Here is a 22874-nt window from a genome sequence, read left to right as displayed (position 1 = left end):
AATCGCCATGGATCGACAAAATCACGACCCATGTTGTATCTTTCGTTCACTAATACCTTTCTCTTTGCAATGAAATCAACCCAGGACGCCGGCAAGAGCACGGGAGTGGTTACGACGACACGGATAACGCACGCCTCGCCCACGGGCGCCTACGGCCACGTGGCCGAGAGGAACTGGGAGAGCGACGCGGACATCGCCTCGAGCGGAGAGGATCCCGCCGTGTGCGAGGACATCGCCCAGCAGTTGGTCCGAGGCGACACCGGCAAAAAGATCAACGTGAGTGGCGAATTCCATTCCCCCGAACCCTCTCGTCTCCCGCCGCACCGCATGCAACCCCATTTCACGGCCCTGTCTGCTCGGCATATCTCTCCGTTTTCGTAAAAATGAATTGTATCTTTTTTGTCTCTCAGCCTTCGGTCCGCTTCCCAATTGGTCGCTTTCCAATTCCGCCCTTTCAGAATCTCGACTAGTCAAAAACCACAAAAAAGCTCTATAGCTACAAATAATAAAAGGGCTATTTCTTTTCAGACCATTCCTTGACTTTCCCTGCTTTGGCTGAATTTTTCTGAGTCAAAACCAAATGAGTTTCGTGGCATGTAGTCTTCTTTGAAGTCAACTTCAGAATTATGAGAGAAACTCTCCAGAAATAATTTTATGATTGAAGCTTCATTTTTGCATGTGTTGAAGAGGTAATTCTGTCCAGTTACCATAATTAAGGTCAAAGGAAAAAAATATTTCATACGACGAAATACGAGAGAAGTTTTTATTTACTCCTGATCTCAGATAGATGGAAGTGTGATTAATATCGTTTTGGTAATATCGGATAAGGTCTATCATTTCATCATATACGCCATTCGTATAATATGTATCAACTTACATGTAAGTATTCTTGATATTTTAATTTTACTGGTTATGTACCTTTGCAAGAACGAGTATCAAGCAGTCATATTAATTTGCCCGGAGTTGGTTGTTTAAGTTATTCCCCCCATATTCCTCCAGTTGAATAATACAGGTCGATTCAATTCCAACTTTATCGAATAAAACGAGTGTTTTCAAATAGCACTTTTTATTCGTGTACACTTCAGCAAAAATTTACAGCTCGCTGTCGTCGATCGAGTGTGTAAATTAGTAATGACGCGAGTCACCAACTTCAAGACAAATTCCTGGAGGGTTTACCTTTTTTCCGGACAAATATTGATTTACAGCGGTCCCCGAGATTGTGCACAATGTTTTATTTACCTAAGGGTTGTTTCCATCGTTAATAATGTGTACGATAAATAAGCAAAGTACCAAAATGTAGCATACAATCAGATGTACACATTTTGTTGTTTTAAGACTGGCTCAAGATATGAAAACTCCCTTCGATTCAATTTTAATCCTCGTTTACGATTCGTACATCTGCAGTAGCTATGGTTACTCGAGGAGACGTTATACAGCCCAGGTCATTTGCGTCACCAGAGAAACGAGATGAGTTGTTCTCACGTAAGATGTTAGCCGCGGGAGAGGGGATGGAGAGAAACCCGGCGTCTATTTTAGCTCAGTTTCGAATCGGAGGCGCCTGAGGGGTTCGAAATATAACGTCCCATTTACTCTGTGATGAACTTAACTCGCGGGATGAGAATACGACTGAAATATCCATGACTGCTTGGTTTCAAAACCAACACGAACCCCTTGAAATAAATTAGTGATACGCCACCCGTGAATTTCAAACAACAACCACAAATAAACCAATCTAATACCAAACCAATGAAAAACACTCATTAAAACGTCCAGGTGACGAATGTGTTCATCTAAAGGAACCTTGGTTGGTTGGTGATCACCTGTGATCCTAATGATCGTCAGTCATGAGGAAGACTGTTTAGTGAAGGTCTGCCTCCTCGTGTGAACTAAATGATCAAGTACAGAAAGGAAAGTACCATTCATTTGAGCGCATTGAGAAGGCACTAGATTTGGATATCACCGGACAATTCATTCACGGATCTTGAAAACATAAACAAAAATCCCGATTGCATGAAATTTCACCCTACACACGCACCTCCCGAAGTATTATTAACCCCATACAATATATTATTACCCCCATCGTACTATGGTAAGTGAGATCATGTCAATAAAAGAAGAGAGATCAAGTGTAGAATAGGGTGTGTGGTAGAAGGTGACATTATTTCTTTTGCTATTCACGACGGAAAGAATAAATACCTTACCCTACCATAATACAATGGCGGTAATAATACATTTTCAACATCACTGTTAAAGAGACGCCATTCCAAGATTTACCTTTTGTTTGTCATTTTTTCTACGAGCGATAAGGGGCCATTGTTCGACCGCGGTAGGGTCATGTTCGAGTTAAAATTAGTCTTGTGTGTGTTCACCCCCTGCCACACACCCTAGTGGGGACTTGCAGGGTACTAAAATAAATAAAAAAATAATTAAATATTCTGGCTTGAATGGAAGGATCATGACCACGCACTGCGAATCCCTTGCTTCGATGCATCGGAGTAGCGAAGGATATTCAACAGGGTCGCCACACGCCTCATTTGGTTGGGTAGGTTATTGGGACGGATGGTGACATTCTTTCGGCGTTCTGCGAATCCAGCGTGGGGATCACTATGCATTTGAAGGAAGACGCTTCTTTGTCCAACGTACTTCGGCGGCACTTCAAAAAAGGCGACGTTGTTTCCGGTAAACGATGCATGCCAGGAGTAACACCAGGATATGGTACTCCGTCAGTATTTCCAATAAATCCTCTGCTGTATTTCCAGTGTTATAATTTTGAAACAATAATAATTAAATTACAACAAAAAACGGAAAATAAATCACGGATTATTATGGTACTAAGTTAAATCGAAATAGTATATGGAAATGGAATGGAAATACACAATTAGAATATTTACGTATAGTGACAAGACTAGTTTCATTCCTTATTTTGACTCCACGTGAACCATCGGTTTGGCTCGTCATTATGTGTTTATATTTCATGACTCGAACGCATTCAACATTAACAAAAACTTTACCGAAGATAGAAAAATCAGGTTCAAATTTTAATTTTAAAGTTTATCTACGAAGTTATACCAAGCAGTCGGTAACTTTTTACATTTTCTGGCAATAAATATTCTTTCGCAAGCCTCTTTAATTTTGAAGCCTTTGTCCCCTGTAAATAAGTACCTCTGTCAATTATTAAATAACGATAGACTTATTAAAACTAGTCAAATTTCACGATAAGTTTGAAATATTTTGGGGCATCTAATGACAACCTGTCTATGTGATCCCAAGACCTATAAATAGATTAATAATAACGATATCTTTCTGGCGAGTGCTCTTAAAAGGTTGAAGAATTAATCAATTAAGATCTGCACCTGTGGGCTTAGCCAACAGTTATGTATCAAGAAGCATCGCAAAGGAGCTTTGGAAAAATAATTTTGAATTTATCTGTTAATTTTTTCTATTCTGTAATTCAATTTCATGTTGTTTTCTATGTCAGATGGATATTTTACGTTTCAAAATTTGGAGAATGAGAGACGATTCGTCATGTAATCTCAATTAGCCTCCGGAGACGGCTAAGCTTTTGATACTTTAGCAGAGAACAATGGAATTAAGAGAGAGAAAATTAGAAAAGCCGCCAAGCATAGCTCTCGCCATGGAACCGCGGCAATGGAAGTGTTTTCGGTGCAACTCGACCGTTTTTTCTTGAGAACCGACTGGTGGTCGCCCGTGGAACTAAAATGCAGTTGGTCGGTCTTGCGCAATATTCCGCCTCGTATTTTTTTCTCTCTCTCCTGATCCAGAAACTCCCGCTAATTCTCCGCATTGTTCCTCGTGCAAAAAAAATGTCGCAACACTTCCAGGCAGTTGCCAATCGACGAGCAGAAGTTGCGATTATGGTTGCCGAGTGACGTGAAGGGAGAGGGCGGGGGTGACGTGTGTGGAGGCGGTGGTGACAGGTCCAATTTCTTTATCCTCAAACCTCAATTCCTGTTTCCCTTAAGAATGCACCTTCATGCCTCCCTCACAAAAAAAAGGAATAAACGGTTGTCTTAATCTGGAAACGCCACAATGAAAGTTCAAACATTAACGTCGTTGGCGAAGCATGAGATGACATACTATGAAAATGAAGCATCCATTGCATGAAAAATCACATCTCAAGCGTAACTCGGGCTGCAGGCACTTCTTTAGTGCTATGATCTCACGTATCAGAGATCTACAGGTGTAAGATCTACAGCTGTTAGAACAGGGGAAGTTACATACACCTGTGTGTAACTTCACTGACGAGAGCTTGGTCTGATCTGCCGCAATTGATGTTTTACGCGTTCCAATATACTAACTATTATTGTTCTTAAACCCTTTTACTTTCTTTTCTGTCCATAATAGAGGCCCTGAACATTGTGTTGTAATGATAAAACATTAAAGCCAGGAACGGACTCTGAGGGAGTGTAATTTCTAATTTTAATGATAGTAAGTTATGATGAATTTACTTAAAAACCTCCCAGAAATTCGAATAATTAATATTTGAACTGATAAATGGCAATCTAAATCATCAACCGATGATATTTCATTATAAAATGTATTATATTGATTTTTATGGAGTGTAACCATAAGTGAAATATCTTTAAAATATGAGTATCAATTAGAAAAATAATAATTATTGTTACTTATTAATACTTATAATCGGTGAGTAGCAATTAGAAAAACAAATTTGCACTTTTTCACTTAGTTTTTTCTCATAATTACGAACTTCCACTAGATCTCGCCAGAATCTGTTAAATATATTCGGTGTGTGATAATCTTTGCTCAATGCATCTGTGGGAAGTTAAGCTACTATTTTGAAGAGCACCGTTAATGTTTGGTTTACTATTCCCCAATTTTACTCAAGGCCCCTTTATCGACATATTCCACCTATAAAAACGTGCTCTTCTGAAATTAATTAAAATATTAAATGGAGTATAATCCTTAAGTGTTTACGAATATGCTTATCCGAATTACATTTGAAGCTTACTCTCTGGAATATAGGTGGATATATATATATATATATATATATATATATATATATATATATATATATATATATAAAGGAGAGTGTTTGTTTGTATGTATGTAATTTGTTTACTTTTTTGCTGTCATAGAAACAGAATTTTTCCAACTATGCCAGCAGGATACTTTTGCAAGAACACTATTGTATTCAGAATTGCCGAGATGTTATACGTAGAATACATCAAGGAGAGTCTTTTGTAGAAGAAAAATGGGCAACTTTGATCCTGAGAATAATATTTATTCATGTGACGCATTGGGCCGAGTCTACACAGTCCATCCTAACAACGCCGAATGTTATTTTTTAAGAATGCTTCTACATACCATTAGAGGACCTCGCTCATTTGGAGAATTAAGAACGGTAAACGGAGAAATATGTGAGACATTCAGAGAAGCTTGCCAGAATTTAGGGTTGCTAGAAGGAGATCAACACTGGGATGACTCATTGCGAGAGGCCAGTTTGATTTCTCTTCCAGGACTAATCCGAATTTTGTTTGCCATCATAATAACCTCCTGTAATCCATCTAACCCAAAAACATTATGGGAAAAATATAAAGAATCAATGAGTGAGGATATACTGGCTAAAGTTCGAAGTGAAAATCCTACATTGAATATTACGTTTAACTCCAACATTTTTAATAAAACTTTGATTATTTTGGAGGAAAAGTGTATCACCATGGTTAACAAGACTTTAGTGGAACTCGGTCTTTTTGCACCTGTACAAGATCAACAGGGTGTATTTTATCCAGATTATATACGTGAAACTAGCTACAATGTCTTAGACTTAGAAGCATACATCGCGGATAAAAAGCCACTTCTTAATGAAGATCAGAAATTCGCGTACGAAACAATAATGGATCAAGTAGATAAACAAGAAGGAGGTATCATTTTTCTTGATGCTGCTGGTGGCACGGGAAAAACATTTTTAATGAATTTAGTTCTCGCTGAAATCAGGGTTCATGGAGAAATTGCTCTAGCCGTTGCATCTTCAGGTATTGCAGCGACATTAATGGAAGGAGGAAGAACAGCCCACTCTGCCTTTAAGTTGCCACTTAATATTTCCCGACAAGAAAATCCCACATGTTATATAAATAAAACAAGCGGCCAGGCACAAGTTCTTATAGAATGTAAATTGATAGTATGGGATGACTGTACGATGGCTCATAAAAAATCTCTTGAGGCCCTCAACGCAACACTTCAAGATCTTAGAGGAAACTGCAGTTTAATGGCAGGAGCTCTGGTACTCCTGTGTGGAGACTTCCGTCAAACTCTGCCTGTCATTCCAAAATCGACTCCAGCCGATGAAATTTATGCCTGTTTAAAACATTCTGTTCTATGGAATCATGTCCAAGAAATTAGCCTTAAACAAAACATGCGAATCCTCTTAAGAGATGGGAATGCTCAAAATTTTGCAAATAAACTTTTGGAGATTGGAGAAGATAGATTAGTTATTGAAGCATCTGGTACGATAAAATTGTCATCAGATTTATGTGTATCGGTGAAAACTGTCCGCGATATGATACCAGCAGTCTATGCCAACGTTAATCAAAATTATAAAAATTTAGAATGGTTGCGAGAAAGAGCCATCCTTGCTCCTAAGAACGATGATGTTAATGAAATTAACAAGGAGATACTAGCCATGCTGTCAGGAGACGTGATTGAATATAAATCGGTTGATACCGTAGTGGATGCTGACGAAGCCGTCAATTATCCAACGGAATTCCTAAATTCACTTGATCCAGCTGGATTGCCACAACATCGCCTTATACTTAAAGTAGGATCTCCAATCATTTTATTGCGAAATTTAGATCCACCAAAACTCTGCAATGGGACACGATTGTGTGTGACAAAATTAATGAAAAATATAATCCAGGCAGTCATTTTAACTGGAAAAGGAAAAGGTGAAATAATTTTTATTCCACGGATACCTCTAATCCCAACTGATCTTCCCTTCAACTTTAAAAGATTACAGTTTCCAGTCCGGCTAGCTTTTTCAATTACCATTAATAAATCACAGGGACAGTCTTTAAAGTTTTGTGGTGTTGATCTAAGATCGCCATGTTTTAGCCACGGGCAACTTCATGTTGCTTGCTCCAGAGTATATATATATATATATATATATATATATATATATATATATATTTTTTTTTTTAAGGTAATCTACCGGTTAAGGTAGGTTTTTGGATGGACACAGCTATAAAATAAATATTTTGTGATTCCTAACAAAACACAAAATCCATCATCCTACTCTATATCAGGTCCCTCTTCATCTATGAGTACTTTCTTCCTCCCTTCATCCCGTCCTACATCCCTATCCTGTTACCTCCCTTTCCTCTTTTGCCCAACATTCTCCCCTCTATTACAGTCTTCTGATCATCCCGCTGCCGGACAACACCCCATTCATCCACTTCTCCTGCCTCCATAGGATTTCTCCCAACAAACCCCTCTCTTCGCCCACCATACCAAATACTTCCTCATTTGTTTTCTTCTCTGTCCATTTCACCTTCTCCATTCTTCTCCACACCCACATTTCAAAAAAGCCTCCAGTCTACGTCTATCCTCCTGCTTCAATGACCACATTTCCGCGCCGTGCATAGCTGCGCTCCATATCAAAGTTTTTAAGAGTCTTTTCTTAACATCCTTACTCAACGTCCCTGTCATCAACTCCCTCCTCCTTGTGAAAGCCTCTTTGCCTAGCGCAATTCTTCTCCTTACGTCCCTACTACTTTGATCGTGTTGGTCCACAATACTACCGAGATACGTAAACTGTTCTACCTGCTCTGGTTTTTGCCCTCCTATTATAATGTTTAGCTTAGCCTTTTTCTTTCTAGAAAATCGCATAACCTTTGTTTTATTAATATTGATTCTCATCCCATACCTGTCGCACTGAATTTCAAATTCACTCAGCAATACTTGCAGCCCCTTGGCTGACTGACAAACTAAAGCTTGGCCATCAGCAAACCTAACTGATTTTACGAATTCCCCGCCCACTTTCATTCCTACTTCCAGTTCTTCCCATGCCTCTTTGATCATTTCCTCTGCATACAGGTTGATCAGCAACGGTGATAATGGGCAACCCTGCCTTACACCCCTTCCTAACACTGCCCATCCTGACTCCCCGTTTCCCACCCGCACCCGAGCAGTCTGAGACATGTACAGGTTGCGGATTAGCCTCCTTTCCCTCCAATCTATTCCTATTTTCTGCAATATACTCATTAGTTTTTCCCAATTCACTCTATCAGACGCTTTTTCGAAATCTACGAAACAGGCAAATACCTCCTGGTTATGTTCTATATTCCTCTCGATTAATAATCTCATTACTGCAATGGCATCAGACGTACCTCTCCCCTTCCTAAACCCAAACTGATCATCCCCTAAGTAATCATTTGCCCTACTCTCTATCCTTTTGTTTATGATCCTGAGAACAACTTTAGCTGCGTGGGATATCAAACTAATTGTCCTATAGTCCTCACATGACGTGGCCTTTACCTTTTTCGGAGTAGGAAATAAAACTGATCTCACAATATATATATATATATATATATATATATATATATATATATCAAATGCCGAGTTTCCAAAGTTAAAAACATCGAATATGTTCGGAATTTTGGTATTTCATTTCTTGGTGAGGTTGCTCGTTTATATCATCTTCAAATTAAAGTATTTTCATATTGTCTGACACCCAAGATTTAATTAGCAGAAATATGATGGTTAAATAATAAAGTATGATGAATTTCTTCAGGGGAGAAAACTATTTTCTGTCAATGTTACCCTGTTAATCGACATTCGTATTATTTTTGGGAAAGCGTTGTAATCCATGTACGTTGTTCGTTTACCTACGCATGTTACCTAGCGACGACTAACCGTTCACATAAACTCTCGCGGAGGCATTTGCGAAATTTTATAATGAATAGTTTCCCGGGGTTATTTCAATTCTTCTGTTGTGTTGAAGGAATTCCGTGTCATCACTTTGTCGCACGTTGCTCCATTCGGTATTCCTACCATCGGTGCGCGCGGGAGTGTAATCGGATACCTTTGGACGGCGGAAGCCTATATATTAACCAGGAAATCGTGACTTGTCTTGAAAAAATATTTGTGACGAGTTCATGGTTTGTTTCTTCCACTTCATTTTTTTATCAACTCATTCTTCACTAATGCTGCTGTTTTCTCAACCGTGTGTATGAATTTCCCCTCTTGGCTTCTTCAACTACGCATTAAAACAATGTCTCGGAATCGGGAGGAAATCTAAATGTGAATCCCATTAATAGCTATTTTATTGCGTGCCTACATAAATAAAAAATAAAGGTAACCAAAAGTGATTCGGTGATATTAAATAAAAACCAAGTCATCATCACCTGAACGTCTGTATCGCGTGATGCGGATAAATATAATGAGGTTCTATTGCACAACGACAGAGGGCATGCATGAGTGGCGCTGGCATGTGTGGCGCTGAAGGTGATGGCCATTTAATTGGTGCGTAATTTTCGTGGCGTGTGAGAATGCAAAACAGGAAAACAAACGCATTAAAGCATTATGAAGACTTTGGAAGACGTAAATCAGAGTTTTTTTTTCAGACTAGAGAGTGGAGACTGTCTTCATTCGTGGAGTGGTTTGGCGAAAATAAATTATGTTTGAGAATACTTATACAGAAACTAGATTTAAGAAGCGGTTTATTCTTCGAGAAGTACTCAGATCTAAACGCAGGTTATGATGCATGTAAGCAAGTGATGTTAATGGCATGGGTGTCAAGAATGTTCAGTATCATTGAGAAGCTTACTGCATTCAAAGTGTGTCAGCAACTAGCCATGTGATGTGCGTGTTAAATAATGTTATTTCCTTCTTCACATACATAATTCACGATCACAGCAAGCGTAGATTTACGCAGATCGGAATGCGAATAGTTCTCTCGTTTTAAGGATTTCAAATCTACGGGTGGCACATTGACGGTTCTATAATATTTATTTGACGCTATAGCGATGAGATAGGAAAGAAGAGAAACAGAATTTCAGCTGGGACAGGCTCAATGGCTCACTTAAAAAATATTTCTTACCTTGAATATATGATTTTTTTCAATTAACACGCAAGCTCTGGGGAAAAGAAATGATATCAAGGAGCTTCGGTATACTTAGTAATTTGTTAGACATCAACAAAGGTAGAAGATCGATGAGTCATTTAGCCTACATGGAAGGTAAAATCAGTAAGACCATTTGATGGATGGAGGAGTACCGAGGAAATTAAGAGGAACCGAATCTTTAATCGGGGTTAAATTCATCACTACAGGTCTCGGACGAAAATCTAATAGTAAATTAACCATGTTATATCAAACAGAGTGTGAGGGGTAAACGTTGGCATTTCCGTCTTATTTTCTCAGCGGGAGACGCGACAGGAAGCACGCTGTCTACTAAGAAATACTAATTGAAAAAAGCGGTCGTAGTCGAAGACTGCTCTTAATTTGTCCGAGAAATTTTCATGCATAATAACAGAGATGAGTAATTTTTCATGGGACCTTTAAGTAATTTATCAATAACTAATTTGGGATATAAATTAATCTACGATGGCGGTTTTTGCGAGAGATATTTTGTGAAGCTGATTTTGAGCAAAAAATACCAAATCTTCCAAATTTGTCTTTTTTTCATTCTTACCGGAGCGTTTACGAAAAAAAAATTAGGATTTATTGGGACAAATTTTCCAGTTCGTCCGCATACCGGGACGTAGCGTAGCTTATTCCTTGAAATCGTATTCATACCCTAAGTCGATATGCGAGTGTACAATATATATACATATAGTATACTCGCTACATATATAATAATTTATGTATATAATATACTCGCTATATATACAATATATTATAGATGATTTCGTCGACGTAACACGGAAGTGTTGAATAATAAATTGGACAGCAACAAACAATATAGAAACACATAAAAAGATCACTCACACGTTATTTCTTGATCATTTCGACGGAATTCTACTCCGTCTTCATCGGAAGATATAGAAGTAATTACAGAATTCCGTCGAAATGATCAATAAATAACGTGTGAGTGATCTTTTCATGTGTTTCTACATTATAATATATATATTATATATATATATATATACACACATATACTCATACGTATGTATGTGTGTATATATATATACAAATACAACCATATCAATATATTGTCAATTTAATGATGTCATTATCACATCAGCTAATTTTTTAAATTGTTTAGAAAAACTAATTTATCTCAGAAAAATTGTTTTCATTCTTCGATATCTTACGTTAGGGTTCTGAAAATTGGGTTTGCCTCAGAGTGGAAGATATTCGCACTGCTTAGCTTATCTGTAGCAGGAGTAATAAACCCAGGGGGGCTGGCCTGGCTGACACCACTCCCTCCACTCATTTCTTCTATCGGCAAGTATAATCATGGCTTCATATTTCTTCGCTTGCACGCCTGGCATTATTTACTTCAACATATTTCACTCGAGGTCTTCCGAAGTAGTTTTTACATTCACATATCTTTCAGCAAGTCTCTTTCTTGTTTCTCAAGTAATGTCGAAGGAGTTTATTTTTTAATTTTAATGGTTTTTTAAAAATATTGTTTCTCTCCTCTTTTATCATTCAAAGTGTCAATTTGCTATTCATCCTTCTCCCAATAATATTTCGTTGATTCTAACTTTATTTCCTCACTACTGCCAATATCCAACAACAACAGTAGAGAAGTTGACCGAATGTATCTTTAATGTCTTTATGTCAAATGTCTTTATCGAGTGCCTTCAAATTTGAAAGGAGTTCATATTTCTTGCCGCAACTTCCTATTTGGGCTTTTGCTGTTCGGCAAACTACACTCTCCCTTGCTTTTACCCGTGGCGGATGACCTTGCTATCCATTTGGAATAAAATCTTTCTCTTCATCTAAATTGTGGTCACCCGATATTTGTGCTGACTTCTGTTACGTCAAGTGTGCTGTCGACATGAAATTTTCCGCAGGTTACAATAGGAGGGTAGGCTAAAAAGTACGGGTAATACACACATGCTTGTAGACCACATAAAAAAACAAATAGCAAGATCAGGCAAAAAGTACATTCAAGTACAATTCTTAAGTTTCGAAATCATACATTTATTTTTCAACATAGTCACCGTTAAGACTAACACATTTCTCCCAATGTATAACAAGTTTTTTCATTCCGTCAATCGAAAACCCTTCCGACTCTTCTCGAATCCAGGACTTGACAGCTGCCTTCACCTCATCGTCCATCGGTGTAATGATTACAATTGAGGTGTGTCTTGAGTTGAGGAAAAATATAAACTTCGCAAGGCGCAAGATTGGAGGAATAAGGAGGGTGTGGAATCGGTTCAAATTTCAGGTTTCGCAGAGCCTCTCCAGTTGCGCGCGAGGTGTGTGGACGAGCGTTGTCATGTTGCAAGATTATTGGCGCCAGGCTGCCTTTAACAGGGCAAACTCGACCAATATGGTTTGCGATACGGTTTCGAGTGATTCGCCAGTCATTTTGAATCAAATCTTCAGCGAGCTTGCGATGTTTATCGTCTGTAGCAGTGATCGGACGTTCGCTGCATGTTTCATCAATAATTAATGCTTTTCCAGGCTCCCAACTACGAAATTTTACTACCCATCGATTTACAGTAGACCTATAAACAGCATCGTTACCACAAACAGCCTTTAAATGACGATGAATCTCAGTAGGAGTAAATTTTTTAGCAGTTAAAAATTCGATAACAGCATGCATGCTGTTTGAATCGCGTTGGCATTGCACTAGAACACGGCTCTGTACGTTGGCTTCTCGAAATACACTGGATGAACGCTACGACCTCAAGCCTGTGCATGAGTATTGAGAAGGAATGTTTCTTCCACGTGCCACCTGGCGCGCTTCCAAAGGTAATTACGTTCGCGCTCTACAAGCATGTGTGCATTACTAGTCAGCCTACCCTCGAAATTTCTTTGTGTCTAAATTGGCACTCTTCATTTTTTCTTTATTATGTACATCTGTTTATATGAATGCATACATGCATGCATATATTTACACGTGAATACATGAATGATATTTTATCGCGAGTAAAAGGCAACTGGCTGACATTTTCTTCGTAGATTCGTAGTTTAGAGTTAACTATAACTTCATTAATTGACAACTCAATGTAAATACAGTGGAGACAATGGGTGGAATTTATTCGGCTTATCTTTCTTAGCCCTTTTGCTTTCTTTAAATCTTTACTGCTAAAATAATGGTTCATGTCATTCACCCGTGGGTCGCGGTAGTCCAGGGGGTTGTTCACCCCCGTATTCAAAAAATGTGGATCGCGGTAGTCCAGGGGTAGAGTGTTGGACAACTCACTGGGTTCGATTCCCGGGCAAACCTCTCCGGGCACCCGCAGCTCCACCCAAGCTATGTGATTTTTCGGGTACCAGGTCTTCCTGGGAAACCATAACCGGGACATGGAAAGGAACTGGCCCCCCTACCCTGATGATGTGTGAATTTTCACACGCCATATAGGACCTACCTACCAAACCGACCTTCGGGTTCATTAATGTGTGTATGGTTTTTATGGCCATTCACCCAATCTTGCACAAGATACGGTTTGGGTTTGGATGATTGAAGACCGAAACCATGCGGATTGAGGAAAGATGATTTAAATAGATGTAGAAGAAATTGAGTCGATAGAGGGGCAAGGTAGTTAGGAGCAGATAATTTGAGTAAGAGCGTCAAGGGAAAAGATGGGAATATCAAATATGTCGAATAACTGATCGTAGCACTTTTAAGTTATTCATTATGTTCGACTTACACCACATCACGCCTGAATCTACTCAATTTGTAGGAAATGTGTCATTCGACATAGGGAAAAAGTTACTCATGAACAAGAGGAATTTTGGTCTGCGAAAGAGATTGATAAAATTTTGAGTATTTTTTTTAAATGGAGGAGAAACTTTGCCACTAAGGTTAGCGAATATAAACAGAATTGATGGCATTCGAAATGTGGACGAGAAGAAAAATGGATGGAATAAAAGTTGTCGGATGTAGTGAGGAGTGCAGATATTTTACAGCATGGGGAGGAAAGGGAGAGAATGCTCTCGAGATTGGCAAAAACTGCAATGGCCACTTTCTAAGTCATGAAGGCATGCCAAAGGCAGAGTTGGAGTTAGGTAAGGACGGACGAGGGAGGAAGGAGGGGATGAACGCTCTGTTGGATGAGCCGAAAGAACGGAAGAGGCAGAGGAGTTGGCGTGCCGTTAGATGGAGATAACTATGAAGGACACCAGCCGGAAATGCCAGAAGGCAGAGCACAATTCATTATGATGATGATTCTATGCTCAAGCTCTATATTTAGAGCTCTACCTTTCTGATATTATGTGTCCTTGAGATTAAGAAGCAATTTCATCCAATCGTCATTATTCAATTTCTCTCCGGTTACAATTTTATTTCCTTCTTTCGTATAACAAAGAATTAATTCATTAGGTGAAATTAGCTCTTGTTTTGAATCAAGTCATCCTTCACCGTTTATGCAAAATTGCACGTTTTTATTGAATTTTTTCCCTTTTCTCTTCCTCTCCCGCATCCTCCCTTATCACCATCACTTACTCATCCCTCCTGGTTCTTGCACCCCCTGCCACACACCTTTTGGGTGGATCGCGATATTTATGTGGATTAGATGGTTCCATGAATTGAAAAATATCTGTTGATCCTTCTCTTTTTATACGTGGACTATGGATAATAGTCACTGTCCTCGACCCTGCACCCTGCATTCCACCGCTAGGGTGTGTGGCAGGGGGTGATTACACACCCGACTGCTTTTGATCCCAAATTCTTCTCCCCACTAGCGTGGTTGGATAAAGTCGTACTGATCCCTTGTCGTTCGTGAGAAAAATGACATCTTAAATCTATCTGTTCCACAAATAATATCTCTAATTTTATTTAAATGGTCTAGTATGCCGTAATACGATGGGTGTAATAATACATTCTCAACATCATCTGTACTGCATTGGGAACATGGAAATGGAATGTGTAGACAGGATTAAATACCCAAGGCTTAACCCTCACTCACGATCCCTCCTGGGTGAAATACATACAGGGAATATGTGGACATGCTAACAAAAATTAAGATTTATTATAAGAGTACGGGGTGAATGTGATGAAAAGATCAAAGAGAAATGTTATCTGTCATTGGTTAAGCCCCATTTAGAATTTGCTTCAGATAAGCTTCACCAAGTTGAATTAATTGCCGAGCAATTGGATCGCGTGCAGCGTAGAGGAGCTAGATTTGTAAAACGTTGTTATGATAAACTTAGTGGCGTATCCACAATATTAGAGCAGCTAGGCTGGGAATCATTTAATGGAGCGAAGGTTAAATAACAGATTGAAGCTCTTGCATAAATTGGAAGGAGGTCTCTTTAGCAGTGATGTTGAAGATGTATTATTGTCCCCATCGTACTACGGTAGGAGAGAACATGCTAATAAAATTTGAGAGATTAAGAGTAGAACAGATGTCATTTTTTCCACGAACGATAGGGGATTATAATAACATTGTTCGACCGCGATAGGTTCATGTTCGGGTATAATTATTCTGGTGTGTATTCACCCCCTGCCACACACCCTGGCCGTGGCTTTCAGGGTATATAATTAAACAAAAACCATGAATGGGTCACACTATTTTACGTCCCTTACGAAAGGTATAAAATTCGGAGCCGCTTGATTACCTTTCGATGTAATTGTCTCTCCAGTAAAGAACTACAATTGGGTTCTGTAACCCTATTATATTCTCCAATATTCTATCCTCTTAGGGTATTCCCCTTTTTTGCTCTTTTTTAGAACGACAGATTTTCTGAATACGTCTTCAGTTTGCAGAAATGCGTAAATCACTAAGCATGGTTGGCAAACACATAAATCGTCATTAGTTTTTTTCATTCCACTGGATCGAAGAGATATTATTTTACGATTTTTTCTTTCACTTTAAATATTAATTCTACCTGACGATATCTACGATCGCAAGCTAACTGACATTTTCACCATTTTGTGTTTAGTTAAGGCGGAAGTCGTCTTTGCTAAATTCGAAATTGGACGCATTAGAATTGAACTATACCAAGTAATTGGCATCCCAGATATCCTTTGAAAATGGCTCATCTGGCTCAGAATTGGACCAAAGACCTCTCGCATGGAGCTAAAAGAATTAAGGATTCATTGATCTAATAAATTAACCTAAGGATATAATGGAAATCCATTTATGTCGGACGTCTTTACAGCTGGCGACTCTTGCGGTTAATATTATTCCTTTACCTGTAATTTTATGATTATTGCACGTATGCATATACCCATGTAATACCCTGGGTACCGTTGCATTGCCATCGGATGATGTACCTACAGAGAATTAAGAATTTTCTGTGCAACATTTGTATAAAAAGAGGCCATCTTCCTTCCGGAGACAAAAGTCGGGAGGTGTTTACACCTATCCCCCGTAGCTAAATCCAAATGTGTATGGTCAGTCTATGTTCTAAACTTCTAGGTATTTATGCGTTACATTCACGGAGAATATATAATGTCCTGGCGGTATTTAGATATAAGATTACTAAAAAAAAACATGGCTACTCAATCTATGAAAAGGTGGGCCAGTAGGAACCTTCTGCATATGTGTGTGTATATATATATATATATATATATATATATATATATATATATATATATATATATATATGTATATATATATATATATATATAGTATATATATATATGCTTTCGTAGACGTAACACGGAAGTGCCGAATAGTACAATACACAGTAACACACAATATAGAAACACAAAAAAAGAAGAACACTCACACGTTATTTCTTGATATTTCGACGGAAACACTCCGTCTTCATCTGAAGATATAGAAGTAATGACTGTCATTCATTACTTCTATATCTTCAGATGAAGACGGATTGTTTCCGTCGAAATATCAAGAAAATACGTGTGAGTGTTCTTTTTTTTTGTGTTTCTATATTGTGTGTTACTGTGTATTGTACTATATATATATATATATATATATATATATATATATATATATATATATATATATATATATATATATACATAATGCTCCGCAAGCCACCCCAAGGGCGTGTGGCGGTAGGTGTTAGACCACCAGCCATTCAACCTTAGGCGAATGGGTTGGTAAATTACTCGCATCCCAGGCGAGGAACGAGTTTTCATGTCGACTTTGGTTCCTGGAAACCACGATAAAAGAAAAAGATTTCAAAATTCCATTTGTAATTCACGGCAAGGTATTATCTTCGGAGTTCCTACGCTTCCCGCCACCCTCTTCATTCGATATTCCGCTCGCCTCGGGTTTCACAGGTGATCATGGGCGGGGGGAGGAAGAACTTCCGGGCCAACGGCACGCTGGACGAGGAAGGGACGCCAGGGGTGAGGATGGACGGGAAGGATCTCATTGAAGAGTGGCAGAGGCAGAAGCAGGACGAGGGCAGCAGCTACAAGTACGTGTGGAACAGGGATGACCTCCTCGCCGTTGACGCCCAATCAACAGACTATCTCCTGGGTAAATGACTCCCTCTCTCTCTCTCTCTCTCTCTATCTCATGCAGTGTTGTCATTTGGTCCAGTTATTCCGGAGCGAAACTCTGTGACACTCTCTTCTGCGATTCTTCTTTCTGGACCATTCTTTGAAAATGGCGACAAGAGTTATTATCCTCATGCTTGTTTAGTGCTTGTATAATTTTATCTCCACCATTGTAATCCTCAGGAAGGCCGGTTTTGATGGGCGAGGGCAGAGATCATCCTGATCTAAGCTTTAAGGTGTGTGGAAATCATTGCGATATGTCATTTAAAGTCAAGACGAGGGATTCTTCTGCGCGTCTATTTTCATAGTTCTTTCATTGCTTCATCAAAACTCCATTCAAGTCGATGGCGATGTTGTGATACCCAGAAAATCTCACTGATCGGATGTTAGACGCGATCCTAAGACGGGGTATTTGAACCCGCAGTCTTACAAAATTGGTAAAGGTATGCCTAGAACTGTTCCAATAAGTCTCGAAACGCTTATCATCGTCACTTAAGGCTTTTATTCTCCGCAAATAGTTATGTTTTCATACTCTGCAGTTCAACGGTTCGATGAGTCGGAACCTAGATGTTTTAATGTGACCGTGTAATTCGTTCATCATTTTGAATCAATTCTTCGAATCAAATCGCACTAATACATGCTACTACTTGAAAAAATAGGACTAGTTTTAGCAGCGCAAACCTTGAAATTCGAAGGTAGGCAATTTAGTTGCATTTCCAGAGTCGCGAGACTATAACTTTTATCTCTTTTTTGACAATTGAACGATTTTTGGAAATTATATCGTTTCGGCAATAGATGCGAGCCATTTGCGCAGATATTCAGCAAAAAGGAATTGCGAGGCAGGATCAAAATCTCAGCAAAAAGAAAGCAAAGGCATTCTTTAAAAATTGATGAAATTAAGACAAGTAGAATGAAAATCAGTGATTAAACTGATCAAAAGGTAAGGCAAGGAAAAACGCCCGGTAAAGAAAAGTAGCGATCAAATGAGGTTAACTGAAATATAAAAGGAAAATGTAGTAAGAAAATTATTCTTAGAGCTATCGGAATAGAATAAAATTGGCTTTAGTATCGTTTTGAAAAATCTGTTCATCATCACTTCCAAAATATCCATGTAAGTCTGGAAAGATCGGTTTAAGTGCTTTAAGATTGCGAGTTGTTTCTCCCCGAAGGTTTAACTCTGAAAAAGCCGTTTCGTAGCAACACAAAGCCCACGAGGGATTTGAACTTAAGGCCATAGGATATTAGCCGACGTGAGGACGCTATCCTTCTCGCAATCTCAGAGCAAATCGCTCCTCCGCATGCAACACGACCGATGGTCATTTTTTGGAAAACTTCCAAAGAAGTGGTCATTGAATCCGTCACACACCAGATGAGGTCACTCCCTAAGGAATAATAATATATTCCTCCTGCGATTGCATTTGATAGCATTGGTTTGGTGACAAAAATTTGCTTTAATTCGGGCTTACTCCTACGAATGGTCTTCTGCAAAACATGAATTGTATACTGCGGGTAAAGGTCGTTAGGAAAAGTGAAAAAGCCAAACCTGACCCACATCAAATCATAACTTAACAACCTTTTCTATTATCCCTGCCTTGGAACATTGTTGCTCAAGATCTCATTTGTTAAAAAAACACTTCACTATTATTGTAGCAAGTGCATATGCCGTCCTAAATTAGGACTGAGAAAATTTTTTCCGAATATAATTATTTCTACATCACTACGTTCTAATACGAGGGTGGTCTGAAAAATTTCCGGCCTAACAAAAGATACTTTTATCTGAAATTTTCTGGGGTCGGAAACTTTTCAGTCCACCCTCATAGATGGGTGCTTTGCATGGAGATATCCACGACACCCATTAAAATACCTCAGGTTCATTAATATTTTAAAAAAATATCATTACACAGTTGATTGCTCGAATGTTCTTGCTAATCTTGACTAATTTCTCCGTTACCAATTCAATACTGTTCAAGGTGTTGACTTCTTTGGGTTGAGGTATTAGTTAGCGCTTTATTATGCTTAATATTATTTGCTCGTCACGTTAATAACATTCAGGTATCAGTGATAGACGCATAATTGACAATTAGAAAAGTCTCTTTGTCGTTCCACATCAGGGTTATACGCTGGCGATCACATGGACTATCACCTAATGGCGGATTCAAAGAGTGACCCCACCTTGAAAGAAATGACGGAGAGAGCCATCGATATCCTGGAGAAGAATCCGAAGGGATACGTGCTTTTTGTGGAAGGTGAGTATTTATGATCCAGGGACCTATTTGGAGAAGCATGTGTTTCATTACTGCTTAAGTTCCATCATTATACACCATTGCTATAACACTCAGGAAAAGTGAATGCCTATGCTTAATTTGACGCTAATTTAACTAGAAATGTTTTTGAACTTTTCAATTCATTTATTTCAAACCCCGTATTATATTTAAATAGAAACTTCGATGCCTTACGTACCTGGATGACACCCAAGTGTTGAACTGTGTTGACATAGAAATAAATAACGGGGTAACGGTTTACATACTAGTTATCGAATGTAGCATTGATGTGAGGCAGCTTCCAACTTTATTCTACCATCGAATAACCTATTATTATCCATATGTTCCGTTATTTTTACATCTTTATTTCTAGTTTTCCTATCTATCATCTAATACTTGATATAGATCTTTCTTTCTGTTTAGGTTATCCCATTTAATATTCCCTCGAGTACGGTGTTCATTAGACGATCGTACATCATGATATGCACTAGACGAAAGGTTATCCTTTCTTCTGTTTTCTTTCATAGATTTATTTCTTCTCCTACTTTTCGTTTTCGATTTTCTCCTAATTTCTTTGATCCATTTACACTTGGAAATGAAAAAGTAATAACTTGGTCATTCCACTGAAAATTTATTACGAGACGACTCGGGTTTCGACGTTCGACGTCATCTTTGGGTGAAAGAGTTAATTTAATAAATGGACCAGTTTTTTTCCCGAAATAAAATTGTCCTTGAACTGTGTATTTGGGCAGTTTTCGGTCGGAGTGCACAGCATCTTTCAGTTTACCTTTAATATTTGTATTTAATAAAAAATGTCAATTGAGTTAGAACCAAAATATTTTAGTTGAAATGCACATTTAATATGGCATTTTTGGGAATTCAAAAAGATGAGAAGTATTTTGCAACATACTAAGATGACTGAAACTAGTTGAAATTGACAATGCGTTTCATCAAATGTGTATATATGACACGTAAGGTTATGGAGAGTTCTAAGATAGAATGTCATATAATGCGTGTTTGAAAACGGTGTCCTTGTGTGCATGTTAATGCTTGGATAACCTATGACATTAATTTCAAGAAAGATCTGCGACGGATATTTACAAAATATGAGCATTCACTATATATATATGTATATATATATATATTTATATATATACAAATATATATATATATATATATATATATATATATATATATATAATAGTTAATCTGCTGAATAAGAAAGGATTTTGGATGGACAGAACTACCAAATAAATAAACATCATGTCTCCCCTAACAAAACACAACCCAAGATGATACTCAACATCAAGTCCCTTCGTATCTCTGTGTATTTCCTTCCCTCCTTCCTCCCGTCCAACATTCCTGTCCTATTCCTACCCCTTCCTCTGCCGAACATTCTCTCCTCTATCACAGTCTTCAACAATCCACTACCGATCAGTATACTTTGCATCCATTTTTCCTACCTCATTATTTCCCCAAATAATACCCTCCCGTCACTCACTGGAACTTCCATATTTTTTTCCTTTCTGTCCGATTCACCATCTCCATCCTTCTCCACACCTTCATTTCAAATCTACGTCTTTTCTCTGGCTTCAATAACCATGTTTCCGCTCAATATTAAAGTTTTGACGAGCCTGTTCTAAATATCCTTACTCAACGTCCCTATCATTAACTCCCTCTTCCTTGTGAAATTTGCATTGCCGAGCGTTATTCTTCTCCTTATGTTCATACTAAATTGACCATTTTGGTCCATAGTACTACTTCCGAGATACGTGAACTTTGAGATGCGAAAACCCCACCTGCTCTAGTTAACATCCTCCCATTTTAATACTAGGCTTAGCATTTCTTTTTCTGGAAAATGGCATAACCTTTGTTTTATGCATATTGATTCTCATCCCATTCCTGTCGCACTGAATTTCCAATTCACTCAGCAAGGCTTGCAACCCCTTGGTTAACGGGGAAACTAGAGCTAGGTCATTAGCAAACCTGACTGATTTTACGAGTTTCCTGCCCACTTTCATTCCTACATCCAGTTCTTCCCATGCCTCTTTAATCATTTCATCTACATGAAGGTTGAACAGCAACGGTGATAATGGGCAACCCTGCCTTACACCTATTCCTAACACTGCCCATCCGGACTCCCCGTTCCCCAACCGCACCTGAGCAGTCTGAGACATGTACAGGTTGCGGATTAGCCTTCTTTTCCTCCAATCTATTCCCATTTTCTTCAATATACTCATTAGTTTTTTCCAATTCACTCTATCAAACGCTTTTTCGAAATCTACGAAACAGGCAAATACCTCCTGGTTGTGTTCTATATTCCTCTCGATTAATAATCTCATTACTGCAATGGCGTCACGCGTACCTCTCCCCTTCCTAAACCCAAACTGACCATCCCCTAAGTAATCATTTGTCCTACTCTCTATCCTTTTGTTGATGAACCTAAGACTAACTTTGCCTGCGTTGGATATCAAACTTGTTGTTCTGTAGTCATCACATGATGTAGCCTTTACCTTTTTTGGAGAGGAACTATGAATGATTTGGCCAAGTCATTCCGCCAAGTACCACTCCCATAAATGCTTAGAATTAGGCCATAAAAATTCTTCCCATCACATTTTCCGAAAACTTAAAGTGTAGGCGTTATAGTTCCACACGTATGATGTCTACCTCCAGGGCCTTATTTAGTTAATTACCCATTATATATATGCGTGTGTGTATATATATTATATATATATATACATACAGGGTTCGTCCGGAAAATAAGTGTACTGAGCTCAGGAAAAAAATTTATTACACTTTTACATATCTTAAGCTAATAATCCTCAAAATAGGACCCTTGTGAGTCGATACACTTGTTCCAGCGGCGTTCCCATTCCTGGAACGCTCCCGCGAAGGCATCATCGGGAACCTCTCGTAGACTCGTCGTCGACCTCTTCTCTGCCCTCCACGAACATCTTATGCCACCGAAAGATCATGTTTCTGGACATGGCTGACTCCCCGGAAGCCTGGTTAAACATACCGACAGTTTCGGTAGACGATTTCC

At 38.6% G+C, this 22874-nt stretch overlaps 1 protein-coding gene across 1 annotated transcript in view; it reads left to right on the top strand.

Moving 5' to 3' along the window:
* Positions 1-22874, top strand: part of LOC139691825 (alkaline phosphatase-like) — a 78805-nt gene that overhangs the window by 40677 nt on the left and 15254 nt on the right. Inside the window, exons 5-7 of the mRNA XM_071589716.1 lie at positions 85-276; positions 17349-17550; positions 19682-19816. Of these exons, the coding sequence (XP_071445817.1) occupies positions 85-276; positions 17349-17550; positions 19682-19816 (529 nt within the window). The remainder of the gene's footprint in view (positions 1-84; positions 277-17348; positions 17551-19681; positions 19817-22874) is intronic.

The sequence above is a fragment of the Hetaerina americana genome, unplaced genomic scaffold (assembly GCF_022747635.1).
Source record: "Hetaerina americana unplaced genomic scaffold, ioHetAmer1.1.p SCAF_4, whole genome shotgun sequence".
In the NCBI taxonomy this organism is placed as follows: domain Eukaryota; kingdom Metazoa; phylum Arthropoda; class Insecta; order Odonata; family Calopterygidae; genus Hetaerina; species Hetaerina americana.
Note: the sequence above shows the minus strand (reverse complement) of the source record. Positions and strands in the feature narration are given on the sequence as shown.